The following is a 25,034-nucleotide window of genomic DNA, read 5'->3' on the forward strand; positions in this document are numbered from 1 at the left end:
TCATCAGACGCGACAGAGGGAGCAATGTGCGAAGAGAGTGAGAAAGCTAGAAGCAGAGCACCACGGTGGTGTGGCGACTGCTGATGAATACCACGACAAGAGTGACAGGTGCTTACTCGTCCGCATTTTGTGCTGTGAGCGTCACTGCGATGCACCCCGAAAGCGTCTTTCATTTCTTTACCCTCTCTCATTGGACTTCTTCGCTGCATCGTCAGCAGAAAGCCCACAAAAGTGGAGAAGCATCGAGTCTCCCACAACACACACACGCGCTAGCGCCCAAAGAGAGAGAGAGAGAGGGGCTTGGAGCGAAATGGAGGTGGAGAAGCGGAGAGAGCAAGGGGTATCTCAGAGCGGGAGCGGCCTGAGGCGGAGAAGAGGGGGAAACATGAGCCTCACCGCAGTGGCACTTCTTGTGTCCTTCGCTCCTTCAGCAGCACTTGCTATCGTCGCAGTCTACAAGGCCACACAGACCTTGGGCGATAATGTCGGTGTGCTGATTCATCGACGACGCGGTGTCGGTGCCGCGGTCTTTGCCGAATCGCTTACAGAGCTCCTCCTCCTCTCTCTCGAGGGACTCCGTGTCTTCCTGCATATAGTTGAGGTCCTGCTGCAGTTTGGCGAGTGTGGCCTGGGCCGCCTCTACTTCCTGCGCATTTTTGGCGCGCAGCGCCTCTAGTTCAGCTTGCAACTCAGCTACGGTGCTCATGAGCTCGCTCGTCGTTACTGTGTGCGCTGAGTCTGTTTTTTTCCTTCACCTTCGATGAAGGTTCAGTAGGAAGGAGTGGAAGGAAATCCAAAGAACTGTGAATGGAGTGCGAGGTGGGTGGGCGGTGGTGGTGTTGAGGAGTAGCTATAGTGTGAGCGAGGGGGCAGAAAGAAAGGCGCGAGGAAAAGGAGTGAGTGAAGGAGAGTGGGATAATGTGATCCCTGAGGGTCTCCAAGCGTAGTGGTGGACCCTTGAGACTCGTCCATAGCGATGAACCAAAATGTACCTTGGCTCGTGCATATGAGCTACAGCCCATAGCAGAGCAGCAAGACGGGTGCATTCAAAGGAGAGCACGCGAGTCGCTGCTCATTGAATCGCACCTCAACCCGCGGCATCACGCGTACGAGCTGCTTTACCCAGGTGAAAGTTATATATAAGAAATGGCAGGGGGAGGGGGGGGGAGAGAGCACCGCTGCGCCCTCGAGGGGCGTCAACACCTCCCCTTCCCACTTGAATACACACAGAGAAGGACACCTTCGCAGGAGCAGACCACATTTCATCCGAACCAGCACAAGAGGGGGTGCGTCATTCCAACGCAAGCTCAAATCTGTGACTCGGCAACTGTCGAAGTAATTTAGCCCTCAGAACAGGACCACCGTCGCAGCACTTGATACCCGCCACAGCCCGTTCCATCCCTCCCCCTCATAGACGCATTGCTTCTCCTCCTCCTCGAAGTCCCTATACGTCAGATGAATCGAGACTATTGATCGAGTTTGCCTTCACGTACTTGCCCCCCCTCCCCCTGCCATGCAGACATATACACACACCCTTAGACACGGCAGGATTCTGCATGTGAGCGCGCGTGTGTGTGTGTGTGTGACAGAGCCTATCTAAAGGCGCCTTAAGTGTACCGTTGCATATAATTTAGAGAGGAGGAGGAGGAGGAGGGAGGCAAGCTACGAAGATGACATGATGTGACTGTCCTTGAAGAATCCCTGCTTCCATAGAGCAACTCAAGCACAGGAGCGTTCTAGCAGGACCGCGTGGGCCCCGTCGCGATGCACCCACCCACACATGCAGGCCCACAGTGATGCCTCTACACGCATGAACACAAGCAAAAACGACAAACGTCTCAGATCACTGCACTTAGCGACAGAGGTATGAAGGACGGAGAGGGGGTGAGTGAGGAAGAGAGAAAAAGGGGCGTACTCCCCTTTTCTCTGGTCCTCATTGCACCTCTCTTGTGCCTTCTTCCCCGCCCCCCCTCCGTAGATGAAACCGACCTCTCCGCTTGGAAATGTGATCTTCACTATACGCACAGACATCACAGAATGCCACGCGTCACATGGACACAGATGCTCACGCACGCACACACCTACCCATCCACTCACTCATACACTCGGAGTGCCGCCGGCACCGGTACGCTTGTTACGGAGGGAGAGAGAAAGAGAGAGTAGATAGGCGGAAAGAGAAGACGCAAAGGGAGGAGAACACGTGGGCGACGGGTGCATACAGAGAAGAGCTGCATGTCAGCGTGTATGGTTGAGAAGGACTTGAGTGGAGATGTCTGACTCCATCATTTCGCCCCCAACAGAGGAGGGGGGACGAGTAACCTTTTCGAGCATTCGTGTAGCATGTGCACCATATCCCAAGTATAGAGATGCGGTGGGTGCGTGCCGTACAGCCGGCAGTATGCAAACGAGATAGTAGAAGGGACGGCGATTCCGCTGGCACCTGCGCTCGTGTCACCGGAAGCGCAATCCGCTACAATTTCGGTCACTGCGACCTCGACTGCATGTTTTGCATTTTCTTTGTGATTGAGATGCTCCTCGCACCGAGTGACGGGCACTCGCCCGTGATACAGAATAGATGATGTGAAAGTTGGGGAGGGGGCGTCGAGTGGAAAGAGGGAGAGAGTGGGCCATCGTTGGAAGTGCTTGCGTTCTCATACCGTGCATCTGTGTGTGCGTGGAATGGGGAAAAGAGAGGCCTGTGTCGCAAGAGAACCAACAGAGAGGGCTCATTGGGGTTGAGGAAAGATAGGCAGACAGATAGACAACAACCGAATCAGCACAGAAAAACAACAATGAGAAACATAAAACGAGAAGCCCTGAGGCCCGCAGAGAGTCATGAAAAGCGACAGGGGAAAAGGTAAACAGAAGAGAGGGAGGGGGCAAGGGAGGGGCTAACCACCCCCGCCACAGTGCGGCACATACCCATACACGCATGTCGCTCGAAAACGCCGGTGGCTTCACATGGTCAATCAGCTCAAGCCACAGAGGCGAGTGTACAGGGGTGGGTTAAGGGACTGGGAGTAAGAACAGAACCGAAAGGGTGACAGCTAAAGCAGAAACAGAAACGGACAAAAGTAGCAAAAAGTAGAGGTAAAGAGGGTGAGTGGGGGGTGGGGGGAAGGCGATGGCTGTACATCAGATAACGCGCCCCTCTAACAGCCGGTACAGACGATTGCATTCCTGAAGGAAGAATGACGATGGGGGAGCGTGTGCGCGTGTCCGTGCGTGGGCCGGGGAGGGAAGGAGCGAAGTGGAAGGAAAGCAAAGGCGAGTACATCGTTCTTACCTACAAGGTAGGCGAAGAAGAAAATGAGTATCGAGAGAGAGAGAGAGACAAGCATGCAATTCCTCCCAGGCAGGGCATATGTACGCATATACGAGTGCAAAAGCCCCTCACACACGGCTCATGCACCCCCACTCCCACCAAGAGAATGAGCGCACACATGCACGGACATTGTGTTAGACAAGAGTAGATGCACAGTATGTTGGAAAGAAAAGGTGGGGTAGGGGAGGGAGTGAGGAGGGCTGCTGGTGCACACACCCGCTCTCCAGACCACCCAAGGCGACGATCAAGATATGGAGGGGAAAAATACTGAAGGGAAACGCACGCACACCCACACACACACACCCACCCACCCACACACACACGGTCTCTTGCTGGCTGCAATGTGGTATACTCAAGGATAGTCACTGAAGTACACCCATAAACGTCTTCACAATAGACTGCGGAAGTACAACACGCAAACCTACTGCCTTCTTCCTTCCTGTTTGGCACACGCACGCGTAGAGATGCGTCATCCTGCACGCGTGAAGAGAAGAAGCGTAGAGACTGAGGCGAGGAGGAGTAGGTAAGAATGGCTGCGGTGACAAGAGCGGCAGCAAGAGGAAACGAGCACACAAAGGAAAAGCACAACAAACACAGCACCGACACTACACTGAACAGAGTGCCGACCTGTGATTAGTAGAGGCAGGCGAACGGATGGGCTGGCTCGACAAAGGCACCCATATACCCACTCCCGATGCTGCGATTGGCCATGTCGAACCCGGAGATGCCCACACAAGGGCACACGGTCTTGCCCTTTAACCCACTCTGCGGGCCCAGCATCATACCCACATATTTGTTGTCCATAAACATCTGCACGGCGCCGGCATTGGTGTCCACTACGAAGGAGACGCTGCCGCCACAGACAGGCACGAAAAGACGCCAGAGCTTGTGCGTATCGACGCCGTTCACAAACACCTTAGAGGTTTGTAGATCCATGTAAGCCTCCCAGCGCTTACTAGGCGGAGTAGGAACGGCACCGATAGTCTGCAGAAAGCTCGGCTGCGCCGGACCCTGATCCAGCAGCGACCCACTCATCTCCGCGTCCAGCGCAACAGCCTTTCCGAACTCTACGTTCTGCAGCTCTTCCTCGCTGGCGTAAGTGCAGCCGGTGCAGAAGCCGACGCGGGCGTTGTCGGTGTTGATGCGGTAGGAGAAGAAGTATTTGCCAGTGTTTGGTCGCATCGCGAGATCACCAATGACAGGGCGGTACGGCAGCTCACCACCGCCCTTGTGCCAGGCGCTGTTGCCCTTGATGGTGTAGATGGGGCAGGCCTGACACCACTCAAAGGTCACGCTCTTGACGCTCTTCGGCGTGGCGGGTACGTAGGCACTTGACGCGGGGTCTGTGGGGATGAAATCGTGTGTCTCGCTCGACCCTTGGCTCGGGACACCTTTCCTGACTTTAGGCATCTGAATCATTTCCTTGCAAGGAGGGACTGAGCAAAGTGGAGGTGGAGTGTCTAACTAGTGGAGGATTAACAAGGCAGGGGATAGAGAAAATATGCACTGAGTTATACAGAGGGAAAGAGCGAGAGGAAAGAAGGTATCAACTGTTCACCCTGGTGGTGATACCCGATGAGGACAGTGGTTTCCTATTTCTGCCCCCCTCCCCTCCCCTCCTCCCTTCTTTTCGAATGCGTACGCAAAGGTGCAGCGCCTCACGTCGAAGCCTCCTTCTGTACTTTTGTATCTCGGCTCGGTCTGCCACCGCCCGGCTGCGGCGAGAAAGACGCCTACGAGACGAGAGAGAAAGTGGAGGGGGGAGGGAGGGAGGGAGGCGACGTGTATGCCCGTAAGACAGAGAAGACCACAAAGAGAAAAAAAGGAGCGAGTTGCCCTCTTTTCCCCGTTTCTTTCGGCGTCTGTGCACCGTAGCGTGTGCGTGTGATGGAGCAGGCGATACTTGCGTTGCCTTGTATAAGCCGGAGAGAGAGGGCAGTGTGGCTCTGTCCAGAAGAGAATGAGATATGTGAGAGGAGAACGGTTCTGTGGAGGAACAAGAGGAGAGAGGAGGAGGAATAGTGAAGTAACACACGCACACACACACACACACGCAACAACAACAACAAAAGGGAAAAGACGACGTAAGTACAGAGGAAGAGGATGAATAGGGTAAGAGATTTGCGACTACAGCTGATCAGTGTTCTCCGAGCGCATGTTCGCAGGCAAGTAGGGAAGCCAATGGACGTTCTCGTAGCAGTAGAACGAAAGAGAGCGAAGGTGAGTGGCAGGCACATCCGCAGAAAGGGCGAGAGCACACCGTCGTACAGCGGGTGCAACTATTCCTGGCGTACATGCGTATGTGGGTGGGTGAGTTACTGTACTGCCTCCTCCTGTAACGGCACCCCGCAAGCACGTTGCCCTCCGCCGTGCCTCCCTCTCCCTCGATGTGTGGGACGTCTGCGCGTCGTTTTCCTGTGTTGGGAATCGAGTAAAACGGAGAGACAAAACGAAAACAAAAAAAGAACAGTGGATGAGGAGAAATCAACGAGAAGGGAATCGAGGTGTCCGTCACGGCTGCTGGGACTGCGGCCGGCATAGCAGAGGCCCACACACCCAGACCCACACCCACCCACGGAGACCCCCTTCCTTGCTACCAACGTCATTTAGCCCTCCTCTCACAGCCTTTAGAAAGCCCAGCAACGCACGGTGACATCCAAGTGAGAGAAGACCACTCGGTGACACAAAGCGGCTGGGGTGGCTGGTAGGTTGCATGCGTCTGCGTGTGGGAGAGTAAGGACAAGAGAGGGGGTTCCGGGAACGGGTAGAGGGGTGAGGCGCAATGTGTGCGACTGCGCAGCTACGACGTGTCACTCTACTTCTTCTTGGCCACCTGCTTGCCCTTCGCCTTACCGCGCAGCTTCTTGTTGCGGTTGCGGCGCTCCTTCACCGACTTTCGGGCCGGCAGCTGAGGCTTGCCAAAGCCCATGCGGGTCTTGCGGTAGTTGGGCTCGTAGCGCTTCAGGGACGCGAAGTCATCGTAGATCAGACCGAAGCCGGTGGTCTTGCCGCCGCCGAACTTCGTCTTAAAGCCGAAGATGGACACCTGGTTCTCATCTGGAACCTTGTACAATGTGGCCAGCTTCTTGCGGATCAGCTGCGTCGGCACGGTACCACACCAGTGCGGGTGGTTGACCTCCACGACGAACTGCTTGCGGTTGAGCAGCTTGTTCACCTTGAACTGGGAGGTGCGGATGGACACCTCAGCCTTCTTCTTCTGAAAGACCATGATTCCTACTGTATTTCTCTGTTATACATGCAGGCCCGCGACAATGACGTGTTTTGTTGATGTGATTAACGACGGATGTTATGGGTGGGGGGCGCGCGTTGAGAGGGGGAGAGGGAGAGGGAGAGGGTCAGAGGACAAAGCACAGGAGTGATTGAGAGGACAAGAGGGGGAGAGCGGTATCAATGGTGAATTGACATCATTGACACTGCTGCGAGTGACTTTCGCCTACTCAACCGAGGAGGAAGGGGAGGGAGCTCTGCAAGCGCATGGGAAAGAAGCGTATTAATCTCCGGTCGCGTGCATGTCCGACGTTCAAGCGATAGCCCTTGCGAAGATGCTTCTTGTCGTAGGTGCGGGGTGAGAAGGGTACTGTGACTGGCATCGAGGTTGCACGATCACCACAACCTACAGGGCAATCCCTCTCCCCCTCTCTCGATCGTCTCGTTGCTGTGCCAAGAAAGGACACCTGCGTGTGTTTATATGCGCCCCTCTCCATGTGCATTCCACCGTTCTTGTTGGGATGCACGTTTCCACTTGTGGGGCTGTTGCACCTTCTCCAGGAACCCGTGACAAGACGGTCTCTTCTATCCACAGCTGCGCGTGATTGCCACACATACACACACACACACAAGAAAAAGAAACGAACACCGGACCATCGGAGCCCACCCAGCTACTTCACGCCGACTTGCCTTCTCGCGAGATGGCGAGTGCGTACGAGGTGGGAGTGGAGGACGAGGTATGAGTGTGTAATGAGGCAGCTGGCACAACGCTGCTACTTCACGCACCAGTCTCTGTCCTGAGAAGAGAGGGAGAGAAGCAAGAGATTGAGGTGAAGAAGGGACTGAAGAAAACATCCAGAAAGTAAAGAGGCGCCGCTAATCAGCCAGGACAACGATCGCACGCACGAGTCTGCACACCGAGACGCAAACAAGAAACACACTGGAACAAGTCTACATGTAATAGACTGTGCATGCTGAGCGTTTGCGCTTTACATCAGAGCAGAAAGCGGAAGAGAGACTAGAGAGGAGAGAGAGTGTTTGCGTAGTGGCATATAGAGGCAAAGTGGGAGAGTCGATAAACGAAGGGAGAGCGTGGAGTGAGAGAGGGGGAAGGATGACCTCTTTCACCCCCCTCCTCCCTTACTCTGCAGAGACACGCACACACACGGACGGGGCCCTTTGTGGCAACAGCTCACCTTAATCGCTGGCTTCGCACCTAGCAGACATGTAGTTGGCCGCATGTGCTAAACGGTAGCGACTGTCTTGGCAAGCACGTTGCGGAGGAGCTCCTCGATTACTTCTTCCGTTGCCACGGCAGAGCTGGCGTTTCCCCAGCTCGGTGCTGCCGCGACTGCCGGTTCTGCGGTGGGAAAGACTTTAGCATTGGTGCCCTTTGCAGCATGCAGCACGCGCATCTTGGCGTACGTGACGTGGCGAGGGGCGCACAGGGCTATGAAGGAGTTCTGAACGGCGGGTGCAGCGACAACGGAGCGGATGAGCTCATCCATCACCCCTTTCACCAAGCGAACTTCTGTCGTTGTGGCGGGGGCCGCGGTGGTCTGCGAGGCGACTGATGACGGTGTGCTGAAGGATTTCGGGTCAGCATGGCTGCTGTAGAGAATCGGGGTGTAGGCGGCGTTGAGCTTCTTTGATCCGTAGAGGGCCTCGTAGTCGTCCCGCGGCATCACTCGCACTTGCAGAAGCAGACTAAGCGACGTGGCACCACTGCCTCCGCGACGCGAGGGGTTGGCGCTAGGACGCGGTGTTGCCGTAGCGCGGCGACCTGGGCGACCTCCACCGCCGCCGGGCTGCTTTTCTTCCCCGTCGCGCGTCTCAGCGCAAGGCGCGACGGTGCATGTCATAAGTCTCTCCAGCACTTGACTGGTGCTACCTGCGTAGAAGAGTACCTGAAGCGTCTTTTTCTCACCGGGTTGCAAGACGCCTTCGGAGGGGCGCATGACGACCTGTGCATCCCCCCGCTGCGGGCGATCAGCCTGCCAGGTATAGCGCATGGAAGTTGAGCAGTCGGGAGCAAGTTGCAGTGTGCAGGTGCGCCTGCAGAGTGTGAAGTAGGGGACGGCGCCGAGCGTGCAGACGTCGTCGGACAAGAACGCGGGGTGCACGCGCGCGGCGAGTGTGGGCGGGATGGCGGGTACTTGCACCAGCGCATGTTCGATCCACTGCATTACCGACGTCGCCGCCACCTTGTGTGGGTGGTAGCCACAGCCGACTAGATCAACGTAGTAGCCTTCTCCCTGCGCTGTCTGCACCAGCACGCTCACGTGGTACCTTCTCGCCTCCAGCGGCCTAAAGTAGAAGCCGATGTGAATCGTACCGTGCGGCGCCACCATGCCCTGCGGGTCGGCGCACTGAAACACAGGGAAGCCGTAGTGTTCTCGTGCGTGCTCCTGCAGCGCCATCAAATCGACCGAGTACTCGACAGGCACATCAAACGGATTTGTTGCCGTGATAAACTGCAGCGGAGGCTCCATGTCACCCAGGGCGACTGGCATCAACTCGTACACCTTCTGGTGATGGAAGTTCAACGCGCGTACCTCAGCAGGCAGCGTGCGTCCCTCCAGCACCACGGCGACGCGCCGCCCACCGCGGCCAACCCGCAGCAGCATCGGTAGTCGATGCACGCCCACCTCATCGTGCACGTAACGCACCTCGAGCTGAATTGTCTGCCCAACATCAATGCTGCCGTGCTGCGGCGCCACCGTCACGAGTCCGTGATCAATGATGTAGTGCAGGCTTGCCAGCTCTGCGTTATCCAGGCACCAGCGCTCGGTGTTTGCCTCATGCTGTGTTGGCAGCATCACATCGAACGGCGCAGGGCAGTCGCCGGTGTTCTGGAGGCTCACCGTGAGACATACGCTGCAGTCACCTTTGTGTGCAACGCCAAGATCCATAGAAATCGGGTCCAATCCGCTAACGTAGTGCTGGAACGAGGCGTTCACACCGTTGCTTCTGTCCCCAGGCTCTGCAGCAGCCGTAGCGAGCTGTGCATTGATGGCGTTGAGGCTGAGCTGCTGCCATGCCAGCGGACGCGGCACGCCAGGGAAATCAACGTCCACCACCTGCACTGCTGGGTGTGCGGCCCGCAGACGCCAGCGGCAGTGGGGGTGTCGTTCAGCCTCCTCTGCGGTTGGCGCGTCTTGCACGTCCGCCACGATTGTGGACAAGCCGCTAACGATGGCATAGACGATGAACTCAGTCAAGCCTGGTGCAGGCTGCGCCGCCACGAGCACTGTTGTGTGCGTGCGCGCCGGTAGGACACCACGACTGTTGTGAAGACGCGGCACCACTGTTGCAGCACCTCCGGGCTTGCCAGAGTGCACCAACATGGCGCGCACATCGTACTGCACATCGCAGTAGCCGCTGTTGTAGAGCGTGAGGGCGGCCTGCTGCTCTCGCGTGTCAGCGGCCTCACCAATGTCGATGATTCGCGGCTCCACCTCGACGTTAGCGTAGACTCCTTCGCCGCGCACGCGCAGCTGCTGACGGTACTGCAGCTGCATCGTGCTCGGCGCTGCGGCCTCCTCGGTACCGTCCTGCACGTACAACTGTAGAAAGCCGTCGAACACACGAGGCTGCTGTGGGCTAAAGAAGAGCGTTACGGGGAGCCGCGCGCCACCGGGCACCACCCCCCGCACAGGTTCCATTCGAAGCACCCCGAGAAGCTCCGTTGACGTGTCGAAGCGGAACTCAACTGGCAGTGCCGTAGGGTTGCGCACCCAGGCGCGGTGCTGCGCTTCGCCTGAGATGCAACACGGCGGTAATGAAAGCCTGCTCAGCGGCGTCGTCACGCCCTCGCCAGCCTGGCGCCACTGTAGCTGCGGTAGGCACACCTCACCAAAGAGAGAAAGGTACGTGGTGCCTGCGGCAGATGAGAGAGCAGCGGCAGAGGTGGTGGAGGTGGCGGAATGTGGCAGGTTTTCATCCCACAGAATCCTCGCAGTTGCAGCGTACTGCGCCATGGCGCTGGGGCTGAATTTCACGACAAGCAGCTGGCGGCTCAGAGCTGGCACCACCCCGGCGGCCGGGTATACTGAGAACACACCCTCGCCCGCCTCACCGGCTTCTTGCTGCTCCGCTCTTGCCGCTACCGCAGCTGCTGAGGCTTCTCTCTCCGGTGTCACAAGTGCCGTGTTCGGTGGCGCAACGACTGCACTGACCTGCTTGAGCATGATACCGGCCACCTTGTAGTGCACCGGCGTAGCAGCCTCATTGTGGAATGCTATCACTTGGTAGGAGGAGCCGCCGAGGCGGCACGCCGGCAGAGAGACCTGACGCGCGTAGCTGATCTGGTTGGATGTGCACTGCTGCGACGGCGACTTCTGCTTGGCTGAAGTGAGGACGTCAATGCTGGCGCTCGTGCAGGTCACCGTGAAGCACTGCGGCGGCAGTACGCACGCATCCGGCGCCAAGTAGAAGGCGGACATAGACTCATAGTTCACATAGCACTCCAGCGTGCAGGCGGGCGGCAGCTCGTCGCTCACAGAGCTGTTGCACTGGAGTTGAAAGACGGCAGAGCCGTGCGGGGGGACAGCTTGTTGCGTGGGCGCTATCATGTACGGGCACATATGCGGGGCGGGCAGACTCCAGGTAGCCACAGCGGTCACACTGGATGTATTCATCACTGTCACCAGGTGTCCACGCGAGTCGCTGCCGATTCTGCCACCACCGCCAAACGTGTAGAGAGGCTTTGCGTCGACCCCAAAAGGTGTGTCGATGGCAACGCTGCCGTTGGCCGTCTCCAAGCTACTCAGCGGGAAACGCATTTTGCGTTTTGCCCCACGTATGACAACGCCTGGGCTGCGGACGTCTTCCTCGATACGTCGCCAAATGTCCAGCGTCGAGGCAGGCACAGAGTTGTGCTGGCCGTTCTTCTGCAAGCTGTCTATCGACTCGTCCCCTGCGGCTGCCGCCGCGGCGATGCTCGCAAGTTCCTCCGGGGTAAGCAGCCCCAAGCCTCGCTCCATCCGCAGACGCGCCGCCTCGACGTCCGCGAGAGTCAACGTCGGCGGCCGCAGAGCACTAGTGTAGGCACTGCCGAGTACATCGACCCCTACCACATCCTTCGCACCCTCGATGAGCAGGTACAGGCGACGGTAGTACAGGATGGGGTGCGTGGGCTGGAAGGTGATGGCTACCTGCAGGCTTGACTGCGCTGCAACGACACCGCTGTGAGGTACTACAGTAAAGGCTGCTCCAGGCAACGTGTTCATCCACGTGAAGGGGGCGTCCGTCGCCGACGTGTTTCGCAGTGTGATATAGCGCGTGCGTTGCTTCACGGTGGGGATATGCTCGAGGTTCACAGCCTCGTAGTCAAAGCTGCTGCTCGACGCCGTCACGCGCGGACCAAGTGCGATCCCACTAAGCTCCACCTGTAAAGAGTTGCCGTGCGCGCAGTCAATCTGAAAGGTGCTGAAGTCGATCACTCCGGGACTTCCAGGGGTGTAGTGAATGCGCACGGGCTGCACCACGCCGCGTGGCACGAGAAAGGTGCCGTCGTCATTCGGGTCGTCTTTCTCTAACGCCACCTTTCCTTCAACAGTGAAGCGGAAGGCGCACATAAGGCTTTCATCCACGCGCCGAATCCGCACTGACACGGGTACTGGCGAGGGGTTATAGAGGTGGATCAGCTTGCTGCTGCTGTTGCTGCCTCTGTGTTGCTGCGCCTCCATTTGCACCACCAGCGTTCCCTCCTCCGTACTTGGCTCCTGGAAACAAATGTACGGGTGCTTGCCAATGCCTGATATCGTGAGGGTGGCGATTATGTCGTCTGTTCCTGTCAGCCGGCACACGGCCCGCGCCACCATTGTGCAGCCCTCTGTCGGCGTGAACAGGAGTGTGATGTGGATCATCTCCCCCTCAACCAGTACGGCGTGACTGGGCAGAATGCAGAACGGCACCGGGACTTCCCAGCTGAACTCCACCGGGGCGGTGCCGTTGTTGTGCAGCTGCACCTGCGCGTGCGCGGTGGAGCCGACGGCGCAGTAGCCGAAGTCGTGGGTGGACGGAAGTGTCAGCTTCGCGTACGGCGTAAGACAGTCCAGCCGCACTTGGAAGGATCCTCGACCCTCTACAGTGATGGTGACGGCATCATGCAGCTCCACCAGCTCTGTGGGTCGGAAGGTGATAGCGATTTCGTGCGACACGCCGCTGCTCAGCATGATTGGCTCCGGAAAAGGAGTAAGGAAGATCTTGCGGTTCGTTGGCAGTGAAAGCTGAATGCTCTGCGAGGCACGGTCAACGTTCTTGACAAGGATCTTGCGCTTGTACTCCTTTCCGGGTTCCCACTCCTTCCATGTAAGGCGGTCTACGCAGTCTACCCCGAGGGCTCGCTGCCGCTGCTCGCGGCGCGCCTTTCTCCCGGGCAGCTCCGACATCTTGCTGCTCTTCGTCAGCGATTACCAGTGCGCGAGTATGCGCGGGTTTGTGTGGATGAGCGTATCTTTTCTCCTTCTTCCTTCAGAGATTTTTTCGCCCTTCTTTGCGTCGCTGCGCAAGGGCACGATGAGATCCACAACCTTGACGCGTGCTCACTCAGTGATGTGGGATGATGTGTATGTTAATGGGCTCTGTGTGCGTGTGTGGGCTCACCCAGAAAGAAGGAACGAAAAAACGCGTGCGCTTGCGAGTTGAGCAGACGCGCACACGGCGGAAGTCGGTGCAGTAAAGGAGAGAACGCATGCGAGTACACAAGAGGGGGGAAGGGAGAGGAGAAATGCACATCGAAAAATGTCCTGAGCGACTGGGGGGAGGTCGTTGCGGCCCAAGAGGAGAGGGAGAGAGACCACATTTGATGTATTTTGATGTCCGTCTCTCCCCCCTTTCCGCGTTCTTTCGTCACTTCCCTATATTCCATCGTACTCCAAAACAGCGAATCGCATCAGCAGGGAAGGCCTGTCCCCTGATCGAGGTAACTTACGCGACACCGCGCATACCTTTTTCTTCCTCTTCATTTATTTTGTACTGTTTCGGTATCACCACAGCACCCTTCTGATGTGAGCCACCTCAGTGTGTGGTATCTCAGGGTCCAGTACCCACTCTTTGTGGAGAAACCGAGGGCCTGCAGAATATCCTCGGGTGTACGGCTGTGCGGGAGAAGCATGGCGTCCACGATCAGGCTTAGACCAGTTCACTACGCATCGGGCCGACTATGCAATAAATAAGCGCACCCCACCGCTTTTCTTTTTTTTTTTTGGGGGGAGGGGGGCTCTTACTACTCTGCAGTGATGTCGAGCGTAATCCTGGACCTCGTCTGCGCTATATGCAGCACAACTTCAGTGGGCTGAGCGGCGCCAAAGCGGTACTGACTGGGCCAGCTCCTTGACACAGCCGTGGTGGAGCACAGAGGCATTAGGTGAGCTGTGGTTATAGGCGGGTAGTTGCTCACGTGTTCGTGGTAGAAGGGCACGTTGACGCGAAAACAATCGCCCGACAAAAAGAGAATCGTACCTCAGCATCAATAGAGACACGGAGACCGCAAGGTCGATGCGCGAGACGATGAGTTGTGCCGCAGTACCAAGAGAGACACAAGCTGGGACAGCAACAGAAAAGAAATAACCACAGCAAAAGACACAGCAGAGCTCAGCCGTAGGAGGTCGAATCAAACGAAAAAAAAAGTGCGGTGCAGCTACCAAGCATGCGGTCGCTTCCACTAGGTTAACAGTACAAGAAGGGGGAGAGGAGGGGGGGGGGAGGAAGCGCAGATCAAGGAAACCCGAGCTGCAGCACCTTCGATACGCTATAACGCGGTCGGAGTCCTTTCTAAGGAAACACGCTTGAGAGCGACTTCGTGGCTGTTCTCTTGTTTGGCACCCTCCCTCTGTTTGCCTTCACTTCCCTTCAGTGGACCGCCAACAGCGCAGCACGAGGTAGCCGAGTACAAGATAGACCACCATGCTGATCATGACAATCAGCGCATGTGGCCCAATGTCCTTGGCGTACATGCCTTGGGAGGCTGCGTACGCCGACCCAGATGTGATGCAAGGCACAAGGTCGGACGGCACCGGCTCGCAGACGAGGGACAGCCCCTCAAACTCGTTCGCTACAAGCGCCGAGAAAGCAAAACGGTCAAATGAGACGTACTTGATCCAGGACCACACGAGTGGGATGTTGTTCAGACTCACTAGCATGCCGCCTGTTGGCAGCAGATACAGCACCAACAGCAGCGAGGTAAGTATGTTGGCGGTGGAGTAGTCCTTGGCCAGGTTCGACATGAGAAGGCAAAGAGCATAGCCGTTCAGCATGACTAAGGCGCTGACGCCGTTGAAGATAAGGAACTTTGCGACAGTGTGCTGCAGCCCAACCAGGAAGTAGACGATCACATTGAAGGCGAAGGTCACCAACACCCCGATAGGGATATCTTGAATGACCTTTCCCACGTAGTAGGCCGATGTACTGTACATGCCGTTGCGGTGCTCCCGCGCGTAGATGGCACGATCAGTCAGAAACATCTCCAAGCTGCCCAGGGAGGAGAAGGTGCTGATCATCATTATGAAAAAGAGAACGCCCATGCGACTGCGAATGCTGTCCTGCGAGTTCCCAACTTGGTAGTAGATGGTGCCCGTGAGAAAGGCGAATACGATGGCAGACGTAATGGAGACGTACGTCGCGACAGGGTCACGACGACGATTGCGCAGATACCGCATGGCAATGCACGACACTTGTGTGGGCCAACTGCGGTAGTAGGCGCGGGCTGGGGATTCGGTCGTGGTTAAAGTCAGTGATGCCGCTCTGGAGGAGCGCTGCAGCTTGTTTATTTGCCGCAGAACAGCGGCTAGACGTAGAGAAGCAAAGGCGGCGGCGATGTCGCGGCTTTGCGTTGACGCTGCCGACGACAGCCGTTCCAATCTCTCCTTGGAGCTGGCTGGCGGCGGGGGTAGGATGAGCTGACTCCCGTCTGTCATCGTCTCCACTGCCACCGACTGCTGTTGCTGGTGTGACAACCACTCCTCTTCCTCAACTGGCAAAACGGAGACGGCGTCGATGAGGTAGTCGGCTGGGTTGCCCACGTAGCTGGGGGAGAGTCCGATCTGGGCAAGGAACCCCATCGCGTCAGCAGCGGGACCAAAGTACGCCTCCTCCCCGACCCCGTTTAGCAGCAGAATGCGGTCAAATGTCTCGTAGATGCGGAAGCGTGGTTGGTGGATGGAGAAGATGATAGCCACCCCCGAACGGGAGAGCGAGCGGAGAAGTGTGAGGAGATGAAGCGCTGTGAAGGTGTCAAGCCCGGTTGTCGGCTCATCCAGGAAGAGCAGAGGCGGCGACGTCACCATCTCTACTGCTACGGCGCACCGCTTCCGCTCTCCCCCGCTGATGCCGCGCACCAATGCGCTGCCGATGCAGTTGTGGCGCACGTGGTCGATGCCCAGCTGCCGAAGCACCCGCGACACTCGCATCTCTAGTTCCTCGGTCGAGACGGTCTGTGGGGTGCGGAGGGTGGCAGAGAAGCGGACCGCCTCCTCGACGGTCACATAACTGTGCATAAGATCGTCCTGCTGCACGTAGCCGCTGCAACGCCGGAATGCGGTCGACTCAATAGGCGCACCGTTCAGTAGAATACTACCGGTAATGCGGCCCTTGCCGCCCATCTTGCGCTGAGCTAAGATATCGAGCAGCGTCGTCTTGCCCGCCCCCGAGGGCCCGAGAACAGCGAGCATTTCGCCACTTTGGGCGTAGCCGGAGACATGCCGTATGAGGGTGCGGCTGTCGCCTTCTTCGGTGGAGCCGATGGTATAGCTGACATCTTCCCAGGTGAGCACGGTCTTGTGCTGCGAGGAGGCTGGCGGTGGCATGAACGACTTCGGCGAGGTGTGCGAGAGGTGTCGCAGCAGCCCAGCGTCTGCGCGAACGGTAGGCGGCGCTGGAGACGACATTAGTACGGCACACAGAAAGAGCACAAAGAAGAACGGTGGCGGAGAGGGCGGGTACGGGGGGGGGGTGCCGGCAAGGTAGTGACGTTTATGAGAATGGAAGGAATGAGTTGTACTGGAGCAGGTGGGCAGGCAAGCGGGCGGATACGGTCCACCAGGGCCAGAGATAAAGTAAGAATACACCAAAGCAAAGCAAGAACACAACGGCACAGTCGGTGCGGTGATTACTGCAACACGCCTTTTTACCAGCTATGGAAACTCTACGCGTGTATGCGCTGTGATAGTGGCAAAGGTGTAGCGAGGGGAGCGGTGATGGAAAGGGGCAGAAGGTAACGTCCACTGTCGCCTCATTTACCCCTTAGCTGGTCTCTCTAGCAACATCGATAGGTTTCATGGATGAAAGGACAATCGTCGTTGTCGCGTGGGACGGTGTTGCCCTCAGTAGCGGTGGGTGAGCATGTGCGCCGGTGAGTGGACACCGTCATGGAACATGATAGGAAACCAATAAGAACATTGCAGTCAATCGTGTCGCCGTTGTGCGACATGACCGAGGGACGCGCCAACATGGCAAAGACGTGGCCAACAAAGCAAGCAAAGAAGAAGACAGCCGTAGGAAGGTCGAAAGGAGGTAGCAGCAGCAGCAGAGTGAGTGTTGACAGCAATAGGAAGCATTGCTCACCTGAAGAAGCAAGCGGCGTTATTGAGGCCGTTTGGCTCAACGACACTGCCCTGATCCCATGGCAGCGCTTCACTGGCGAAGGGTCCACGTCTCTGGTCGGTGGCGGGTGCTAGTAGTGGAGAGGGGCGAGAGTATGTAGAGAGCGACGTGCGAGTCAAACGCGTACTTCGGGCTTCCTCTTCTCACTTTCGCCCCTCTCGGGCATCACAATTGCCTGTCTTTTTCTTTTTTTCCCTTGTGTGTTTTCTTTCGGGTTTCTGCGCTGAGAGGTGCCGCAAGAGCAGGAGGGTGAGGGTGGACAGCAGAAGAGGAGGAGAACGTGAAAGCTTGAGCGTGCATGTATGGGTGTGCCCCCCGCTGTTTGCGCAGAAAGGGTGGGGAGGATCGGCGGGGGTGGGAGGCGGAAGAGGGGAGAAGAGACGAGGTCGAGGGCCGCATGTGTGGTGAACGCACAAAGCCTGGTGGGAGGTGCGCAGAGAGACGGCAAGAGCCACCCAGTACACATCGCAGAAAAAGGTAACGAAACAGCAACCGAAGCGACTGTAGCAGACATCAGGCAAGCTGCGTTGGTAGCGGTGGCACGACGTGATGGGGATGCGCGGCACAGCTATGCCTAAACCGCACTCCTACATCGAACGCCACCCCCCAGGTCGGCGAAGGAGGAGTCCTTCTTCTTGCATCTGACTCATCACGACATCAAGCGGATCACCAAAGGCGCTGTTACCGCCGAGGAGCTCGAAGAGGTGCTCTACTTCTGATGGAGGAACGGTGCTCTCCACCTGGCCTGAGAGACGCTGACGCTGACGCTGGCGGAGCTCCTCGACAAACATCAGTCTGCATCGCTTTTTCGAGGGTGCCTTCTGTGAGCGCCAAAGGTTCCGACCCCCGCGTGACGGTATCGCCCACATCACACCTTCCCCTTCCCCTTTCAGAGCCGCAGCATCACGGCTGAGCCGACTGGGGGACGGATAGCCCGCCGCTGCGGCTATGCTACCGCCTCTAGTTGCAAAAGAGGAGAGCATCCACGGAGCCATGTGAGGCGCCGCAGCGGGGACGCACGATGCCATGACCCCTGAACCGCAGCTGCGGTGCTGCATGAGGTCAGCACACGCGACGAGGTGCCTATGATAGAGTGTCCACACTTCGTTACCCATCTGCGCCGTCCAGCCAGCCTCTCGGAGGCGCTCCACGGGCTCCAGCATTGCCCGAGCCCGGGAGAGGGCGCGCAAGACGCGCAGGTGTTCCTCGAGGGTCAGAGGCGTCGCACGCAGGGAGTTGCAGGTGACCGAAGGATGCCCGCTGTGATGCTGTCCGCGGCACGCAGAGGGAGGCGGGAGGTCGCGGCAAACTGACGGCTGTGCTTCCTCCAGTAGCCCCGCGCAGTCCACCAGCCTGTCAATGAACGTGTTGTAGCACGCTTCGTAGCTCACCACGTTGTTTAGCAGAGCAGGCTCAGCGGCGCGGCGGACAAGATACCACACGTCGTCATTCGTCAGTCGCTCTGATAGAACGCTGGGCTCGGTTCTGTGAGGAGTCCGTTGCGGGGCGGATGGGCCGCGCTGAGAGTGGCGCGGCGATGATGACAGCTGCGTTGGCCGTGACGTGCTGCGCGACGTTTCCCTGCTGTGCGACGATCTCGCTCGCGACGCCGCGACGACGTCTTGACTGATGATCGCAGTGTCATCGAGCGAGCTCGTTGGCGTCACGGCGGCAATCAGCGAGAAGTAAGGCGCCAGTTGCACGGCGGCTGCACTTTCTTCACCGGCGGCAGCAATGATGGTGGATGAGAGCGGGTATACGTCGGGGACCCCAGCAGCGATGCTTCCTCCTCCACTGCCCGCCGCGCTGCAGCCCTGCCCACGCTCCATCACCTCCAGCAGCGGCGCCGTAGCAGCGGCCCCGGCTGCGGTAGAGGGAATTTGGTCAAGCACCAGTGTGGTGGCGGTCATGCCGGGGCCTGCCACGAGGACGGCACTGCGTCGCATAGGGAGGGCTGCGGAGAACGCCGAGTCGCCGGCAGCGGCGGTGCTGCCGCCAGTTCGTACTACGGTGGAGCCAAGCACCTCTGCCTCATACCCGATAAGTTGCGCCACCTCTCGCAACAACGCACTTTTGCCCGTCTTGGCTGGTCCTACGAGTAGCACGTGCAGTGGGTGCCGATGCAATCCAACCGCCGCTGGATGGTTCGCGTAGTACACAAGGTGCAGTACTACCAAGAAGAGGAGCCCCTTTACGTGCATCTGGCCCTGCAGTTGCGGGGCAATGCGACGGGCCACATCATGAAGGTCGGCTGCCGCAGTGAAGGCAGCGCCGTCTCCCCACTTCAGGGCCAGGCGGCTCACACTCTCTTCCTGGCAAAGGAGGTGAAATGCGTCTTTCGCAGTTTCGGTGCATGGCAGCATGGCTGGCTGGGCAGCTACGGCCTGTACTGCAGCAGCGTGCACTACGAGAAGCGGCTGTTGCTGTTCCGTAGTGGATGTGTACAGGAGAGTATCGATTGACGCACCTAGCCAAAGGTGGTCGTGCACCTCCTCGCCGTACGCCACGGCTGCTGCGCGGCTGCGATCACGGCGCTGCAGCACCAAGTAGAGCACACGAGTCCACGTCGGCACTAGGGGAAGTGTATGGCCGCACTCACCGCATTGAGTTCCACCGTACAGCAGTGGCAGCACCGATAGTTGTGCCTGCCTGTTCAGATCACCATGCACATTTGTTGCTGCTCTGTCTCGCACCGCACAATTTGGACATGGCTGCGTTTCCCAGCCGGTCTGCAGGAGGTTCTTCGTCGTAGGCTCCATCCGCACACCCACTACCATACACCGCTCCCAGAACAGGCGAGGCGAATGGCCTGTGGAGGCCCCTGCAGCCACAGCAACGGCCGCTTCATCGTTGCTGCTGATATCGGTGATTGGCACGGCAAAGTGCGGCGACAGCTGCGTCAGGCCGCTCTGGTGAGCAAGACAGCGAAGAAGGTACACGGGGTACGGCTCCTCTGCCATGGACCACACCTGAGTGCTCCACTCATCTACCAGCGTTGACGGCGGCGGCGTGTTTCGCATGAGGGTAAGCATCTCGTCCAGATGGACCATGTGTTCTGGTAGTCGATCCGGGTTGAGGGTTGCGCTGGCGTAGTCAAGCCACTGGATGCACGTCGCAACGCACTGCGATGTTGCACGGCTTGAAGTGCACATTTCTGGTCGCTGACTAAATTGTTCCTTCTGCGTCTTTCGATTTGTGCCCACAAGCGCATGTGTGCGTGTGTCTCTCAATATATGCCGGATCAAATAATTGAGCGCCAGGGGCAATGGGGTAGAGGGAGCAGTAACAGGGGTACATGATGGAAGCGCGAGGGGGGGGGTGATAGTTACCAGAAGTGAGGACAGCTTGTATGGAGGCTTGGCGGAGTCCCACCAACGACGAGATGCCGAGTCCCAAATGAGTAACAGCCATGGACAGCCGGGGCCTGCTACGCTCTTCTATCTTTTTTTTTTTTTCGTCTTCGATGCAGTGAAGTCGAGTGTCCCATGCAGAGGCGCATGTGCGGCTGTTGTTAGACCACTGCGGCTTCCCCGGACAAATACACACGCACAGAAGGGACTCACTCTTGTCCACACTCCTCCCCACTCCCATGGCGCGAGAGAGACACTCGAGGAGACGCATGAAGGACAGGCCTAGTCGACGAGGGCGAGGATGGCAGCGTCAGAGGGGGGGGGGAGGAGGAGGACTTTCCTGTTTCCCTCTGTTTCTCTCAGCGCGTGCGTAGGTTCGGAGTGTTTTTCGCGTGTTCGCCGGCGTCGCTGCTCATCTTCCACTGAGCAGCGTGTTTGCGGAGAGCTTGCTTCATTGAATGCTTGTATGCCTCTACATACAACTCTCCAGCCAATTCGCTGAGCGCCTGACGGTACGCCTCGTTCTGAATAGTAATAGTGTGCTGCGCGCTCTCACGCGAGGCCATGACGAGGTCCTGATCCTCAAACGGTGTACTGCTCATTGGCACTTTGTGCGGCGGTGGCGGTGGAGTTGCTCAGCAGGGTTAGCAAGGTGTTTTTCTCGCACCTTTTGTTAAACATCAAAGGCTCTCGAGTAGCGAAGAAGGGTGGAGGAGCCAGTGGCAGGACTGACGTAGGGAAAGGGGATGGAGAAGGGAATGGGGGCATAGGAGCTCACTTAATATCGCACGAAACGCGTTACGCGCGGAGAGGGGGGGGGGACTATACGTCAAGCGGAGCGCCGGCTGCGTGGCCAATGTCACGCGCTGAAGCTTTTCTATCCGTCTCCTCCTCTACCGAACAAGCGTGACGAAGAACTTAACGCTCCACGCACACGTACGCCGTACTGGGTCATCACACTCCACTCTGATGAAGGGCGCGTGAGAAACACACAAGAAATTGCGATATGTGTGGGTGTGCCGCTGTGTGGGTATGCGCGTGTGATTCAGTTTGTAGCGAGGGGAAAAAGAACTCCAAGCATCGACTTACACGCGCGAAGAAGCTGGGTGGAAGGTACCTGTCACGCAAAGTGTCAACGCAGGACGAAGTAACTTGAGGCACGCATTCTAGATTGCCGCTTCTTCCCCTTACATCCCACAACTCAAACGGCGATCTCCCGCAAGAGAACAGCAGCAGATACCATATCCGCGCACAGCCGTTCCTGTTCGGCACACATACCCATGCGAGGTACCCCCCTCCACTGGGGATGCGGTGCCCAAAGGCACTCTTCTACGCATCACGGGTGCCATTCTTTGGGGATCCTCCGCCACCATCAGCGATCTCGCGCCCGCCCTGAAATACGCTCATCCGGTCCATGGGCGTCGTGCCTTACGACTGCGGGCTGCGAGAATTATTAAATCGAGCCGTGCGGGCGTTGGCGCGAGAGCCGGAGGAGTTGAAGAAGGTCTTTGGCCCGGCAGAAATGTTAGGCTTGCGCATACGGGCAGCCTCTCTGTGGATGTTCACCCGAACGGAGTTGTGTGTCGGCAGCTGGCCGTCGTAGTTCATCCAGTCTAACACATGCTGCGTGCGGTTGCGCAACTGCGGTACCACCTCCTCCGGCTCGTAGTCCCATTTGACGAGGTGGCTCATGCGCTCCTCAGGCGTGTCGCCATACCACTGGTAGTTCACCCGCACGTATTGGTTCTGCAGGGGACGCTCACCGAGCACCTGCATCACCTCCTTCGGGTTCTTCACCGCGTTGCCCATGTTGTTGCAGGCGCTCACGATGTCGTCGAGTACTTCCTCCGCACCCGCCTTCACGGTCTGTCCAGCCTGTGGCTTTACAGGAATGAGCTTGTGCGTGCCGTCGAGGCAGTTGACAACCACCCAGGGAGTTTCGCTATACTCGAGCAGCATCTCCGCCTCCACGTACACCTGCGAGTTGTGGAAGGTGATGGGGATCAGATACGCCTGCGACACACGCTTTGCCACCTGTGCCGCCAGCTTTCCCAGCGGTGTGCTCTGCCGCTGACTATAGTACACATAAATGGACTTGGTGTACGGGTGCACCTTGATGACGTTCTCAAGCAGCAGCACGTACGGCCAGATGACCTCAGCGGCCTCGTTCCCAAACTGCGCCTTGGGCTTCGGCAGCCCCTTGAACGGCTCAAGCTCGTCCCATGTCTCGCGCATCTGCAAGTCCCATTTTCTTATGAATTGATACTGCGCCGCTTCCTTGGGAGCGGTCTGGCGCTTGCCAGGACCCCGGTGCATCCCGGTAGGCTTGCGGTCAGTTGAGGTGGGCACGTCCTGCACCTGCTCCAGCCCAAGCAAGAGTCGTGTCGCGTGGGCCCCAAAGCTGCGCGCTGGAGTCTGGAGAGCAGCGGTGGACCGCGCCAATGCACCACGGTGCGCACTAAACAGCTGCATTATGCAGGCTGATTCGAAGGCCAGGAGAGATGGGGGAAACAATCAGAAGAACAGCAGTCTTCACAGAAGCGCACTTAAAGCACAGCGGCAATACCCTCGTCCTCGCACACTCAGAGGGTGTGTGTGTGTGCTACGCGAAGCGCCTTGGCGAGCCAACGGCGACGGAGGAGAAGCAAAGGAGAGCCACCTTCGCAGCCGCGCACCTTTCAGGGCTTGCGCCCCGGGGAGAGGAAGTAGAGAAGGAAGAATACGGGATGGGGCGCGAAGGAGGTATGGTGAGTTCTCAGAGGACTTATGGATGTGGACGTAGTGCCGGAGAACGGGAGGGAGACAGGTGCGGATTGCGCGCAAGTGATAGCGTGCTCCCCCACTGCGCCGAGGTGTGGCCCATGCACCATCTCTTCCCTCCATTCACGGCTCCACGCGGTGCGGCCGCACTGTGTGGCCACTTCTATGCTGGCTTGGGTTCGAACGCTGTTAGAGGTTCTAAACCTTTACATAGAGGGAATCAGCTGGTCCTGTCCAGCAGATTCCCCGGCAACACACACCCGCTGACTTTTGCACGTTGTGATGATAACATTTTCGCTCGGCGCTTCTGCGCGGCTACTTTGGAGACGCGCGGCTGCATCGCTACGGACTTGTTTGCTTGACCACTATGCCGCCTCCGGAGTAACGGAGCGCGCTGCAAGACGGCGCACGCTACTCCGCTTCCCGGCTATCCCTCACAGGACGCGCGAGAAGTACCCCCAGACGCACACACAAACTCAACAACAGCCAACAACAAAAGGTGGTACGGAGCCTATGTGAATTCAGCGGGGAAAGGGCAACAGGGGCAGGTGCCACCCACCCCTACCCCCACGCACAATATGCAATGGGGCCTTCTTCGTGTTTCCCCACCTGAATCACTGCGATACAGCGGCACGAAGAGCGGCCAATCTCTGCTGGCGCGTCTGGTTCAACACGCGTGGGCAGCCATCTCTGTCCTTTTCCAAGGCTACACAATAGTGGCAGTAGTAGGCCACATCAGTGACTCGTCGAGAGCCGCACATGATGCACGCCTCCTCACCTTCGGTAGCGAGTACGCTGCAGTCTTCGCAGAGGTGAGCCTCGTGCATCGTGTCCACAATCTCGCTGAACTGTAGGTCACATATAACACAGCGACCCTCGTGCAGGTGGCACACGTAGCCGAGTGCGGTACCGGCTGTCTTGCGGCACATCTGCAAGTCCTTTGAGTGGCGAAGCATTGCTGCGTTCTAGATTTCCTTTTCCGACAATTCAGGCGTTATTGGTTATCTGGAAAGCACTCTCAGTGCACTTGCCCTCTCTTCTCTCGCCCTCTGAAAGCTGCAGTGAAGCCCGAGAGAGCACGAGACAGACAAAGCTGCTGACTAACGAATGCTGGTGAGCGCGGTGAAGAGCATTAGAGAGGAACGAGAAGAGGAGGGGCCTGGAGAGTTGAATGCAATGCGTAGGCGGAGAGAGTGCGCGCGCGAGAATACCAACATCTAGAGGTCGCGCCAATGTGTGGCGCATAGCCGGCCACATCGAACAATGAAGTGAGTAACGCCCACTGGAGCCGTGCGTGTTGATGCAGCAGCGACAGAGATGCCTGAACGACTACCACGTGCATGCACGTGGTGGATTCTGGCGCGCGGAGAGGCCTGGAGAGGGAAGCGAGGCAGAACGGCAGCGGCGACAGCGACTGCTTCACACTCAAGGAGCACTCCGACTCATACGCACGCATCTACGACCATCAACTGAATCATTTCTGCTCGAGCATTTTCGCGTTTGCTTTTTAAAGGTGGTCAGTTCTCTTGAGGGGAAGGATAGGGGGAGGGGAGGAAAGAATCGCGAAATGGGAAAAAGTGGTGATAGTGGAGGAATGATACGGGCAGCGTCGTCTATCCCTCTCTCCTCATGACCCCATCCTAGCGCACCGGCAGCTAGAGGCATGCCGAAAGCGAAAAGAGGAAACAAAAAGGGCAAAAGAGAAAAACCTGTTCATTATACATTCACACCAGCAGTAGCAGCAGCAGCAGCATAGGGGAATGAAT

The 25,034-nt window shown here is 57.8% G+C and overlaps 8 protein-coding genes across 8 annotated transcripts, besides 1 other annotated feature; all 8 read right to left on the bottom strand.

Annotated features, from left to right (window-relative positions):
- Nucleotides 1-427: 427 nt before the first annotated feature.
- On the bottom strand, nucleotides 428-706 carry LPMP_352920 (hypothetical protein; the record flags this gene model as incomplete). The annotated part of the gene is made up of 1 exon (XM_010704927.1): nucleotides 428-706. One exon carries the CDS (start codon nucleotides 704-706, stop codon nucleotides 428-430), a length of 279 nt encoding a protein of 92 aa, XP_010703229.1.
- Nucleotides 707-3,958: 3,252 nt separating this feature from the next.
- LPMP_352930 (hypothetical protein) lies at nucleotides 3,959-4,744 on the bottom strand (the record flags this gene model as incomplete). The annotated part of the gene is made up of 1 exon (XM_010704928.1): nucleotides 3,959-4,744. The coding sequence occupies one exon, from the start codon at nucleotides 4,742-4,744 to the stop codon at nucleotides 3,959-3,961; it is 786 nt and encodes a 261-aa protein (XP_010703230.1).
- Nucleotides 4,745-6,140: 1,396 nt separating this feature from the next.
- On the bottom strand, nucleotides 6,141-6,554 carry S24E-1 (40S ribosomal protein S24e; the record flags this gene model as incomplete). The annotated part of the gene is made up of 1 exon (XM_010704929.1): nucleotides 6,141-6,554. The coding sequence occupies one exon, from the start codon at nucleotides 6,552-6,554 to the stop codon at nucleotides 6,141-6,143; it is 414 nt and encodes a 137-aa protein (XP_010703231.1).
- A 1,243-nt stretch (nucleotides 6,555-7,797) lies between these two features.
- Nucleotides 7,798-12,948, bottom strand: LPMP_352950 (hypothetical protein; the record flags this gene model as incomplete). The annotated part of the gene is made up of 1 exon (XM_010704930.1): nucleotides 7,798-12,948. One exon carries the CDS (start codon nucleotides 12,946-12,948, stop codon nucleotides 7,798-7,800), a length of 5,151 nt encoding a protein of 1,716 aa, XP_010703232.1.
- A 608-nt stretch (nucleotides 12,949-13,556) lies between these two features.
- Nucleotides 13,557-13,986: a repeat region.
- Nucleotides 13,987-14,400: 414 nt separating this feature from the next.
- On the bottom strand, nucleotides 14,401-16,443 carry ABCG6 (ABC transporter, putative; the record flags this gene model as incomplete). The annotated part of the gene is made up of 1 exon (XM_010704931.1): nucleotides 14,401-16,443. The coding sequence occupies one exon, from the start codon at nucleotides 16,441-16,443 to the stop codon at nucleotides 14,401-14,403; it is 2,043 nt and encodes a 680-aa protein (XP_010703233.1).
- A 1,302-nt stretch (nucleotides 16,444-17,745) lies between these two features.
- On the bottom strand, nucleotides 17,746-20,310 carry LPMP_352970 (hypothetical protein; the record flags this gene model as incomplete). Its single annotated transcript, XM_010704932.1, has 1 exon — nucleotides 17,746-20,310. One exon carries the CDS (start codon nucleotides 20,308-20,310, stop codon nucleotides 17,746-17,748), a length of 2,565 nt encoding a protein of 854 aa, XP_010703234.1.
- Nucleotides 20,311-21,936: 1,626 nt separating this feature from the next.
- LPMP_352980 (hypothetical protein) lies at nucleotides 21,937-22,980 on the bottom strand (the record flags this gene model as incomplete). Its single annotated transcript, XM_010704933.1, has 1 exon — nucleotides 21,937-22,980. The coding sequence occupies one exon, from the start codon at nucleotides 22,978-22,980 to the stop codon at nucleotides 21,937-21,939; it is 1,044 nt and encodes a 347-aa protein (XP_010703235.1).
- Nucleotides 22,981-23,882: 902 nt separating this feature from the next.
- Nucleotides 23,883-24,224, bottom strand: LPMP_352990 (hypothetical protein; the record flags this gene model as incomplete). Its single annotated transcript, XM_010704934.1, has 1 exon — nucleotides 23,883-24,224. The coding sequence occupies one exon, from the start codon at nucleotides 24,222-24,224 to the stop codon at nucleotides 23,883-23,885; it is 342 nt and encodes a 113-aa protein (XP_010703236.1).
- Nucleotides 24,225-25,034: the final 810 nt, after the last annotated feature.

The sequence above is a fragment of the Leishmania panamensis genome (genome assembly GCF_000755165.1).
Source record: "Leishmania panamensis strain MHOM/PA/94/PSC-1 chromosome 35 sequence".
NCBI lineage: Eukaryota > Euglenozoa > Kinetoplastea > Trypanosomatida > Trypanosomatidae > Leishmania > Leishmania panamensis.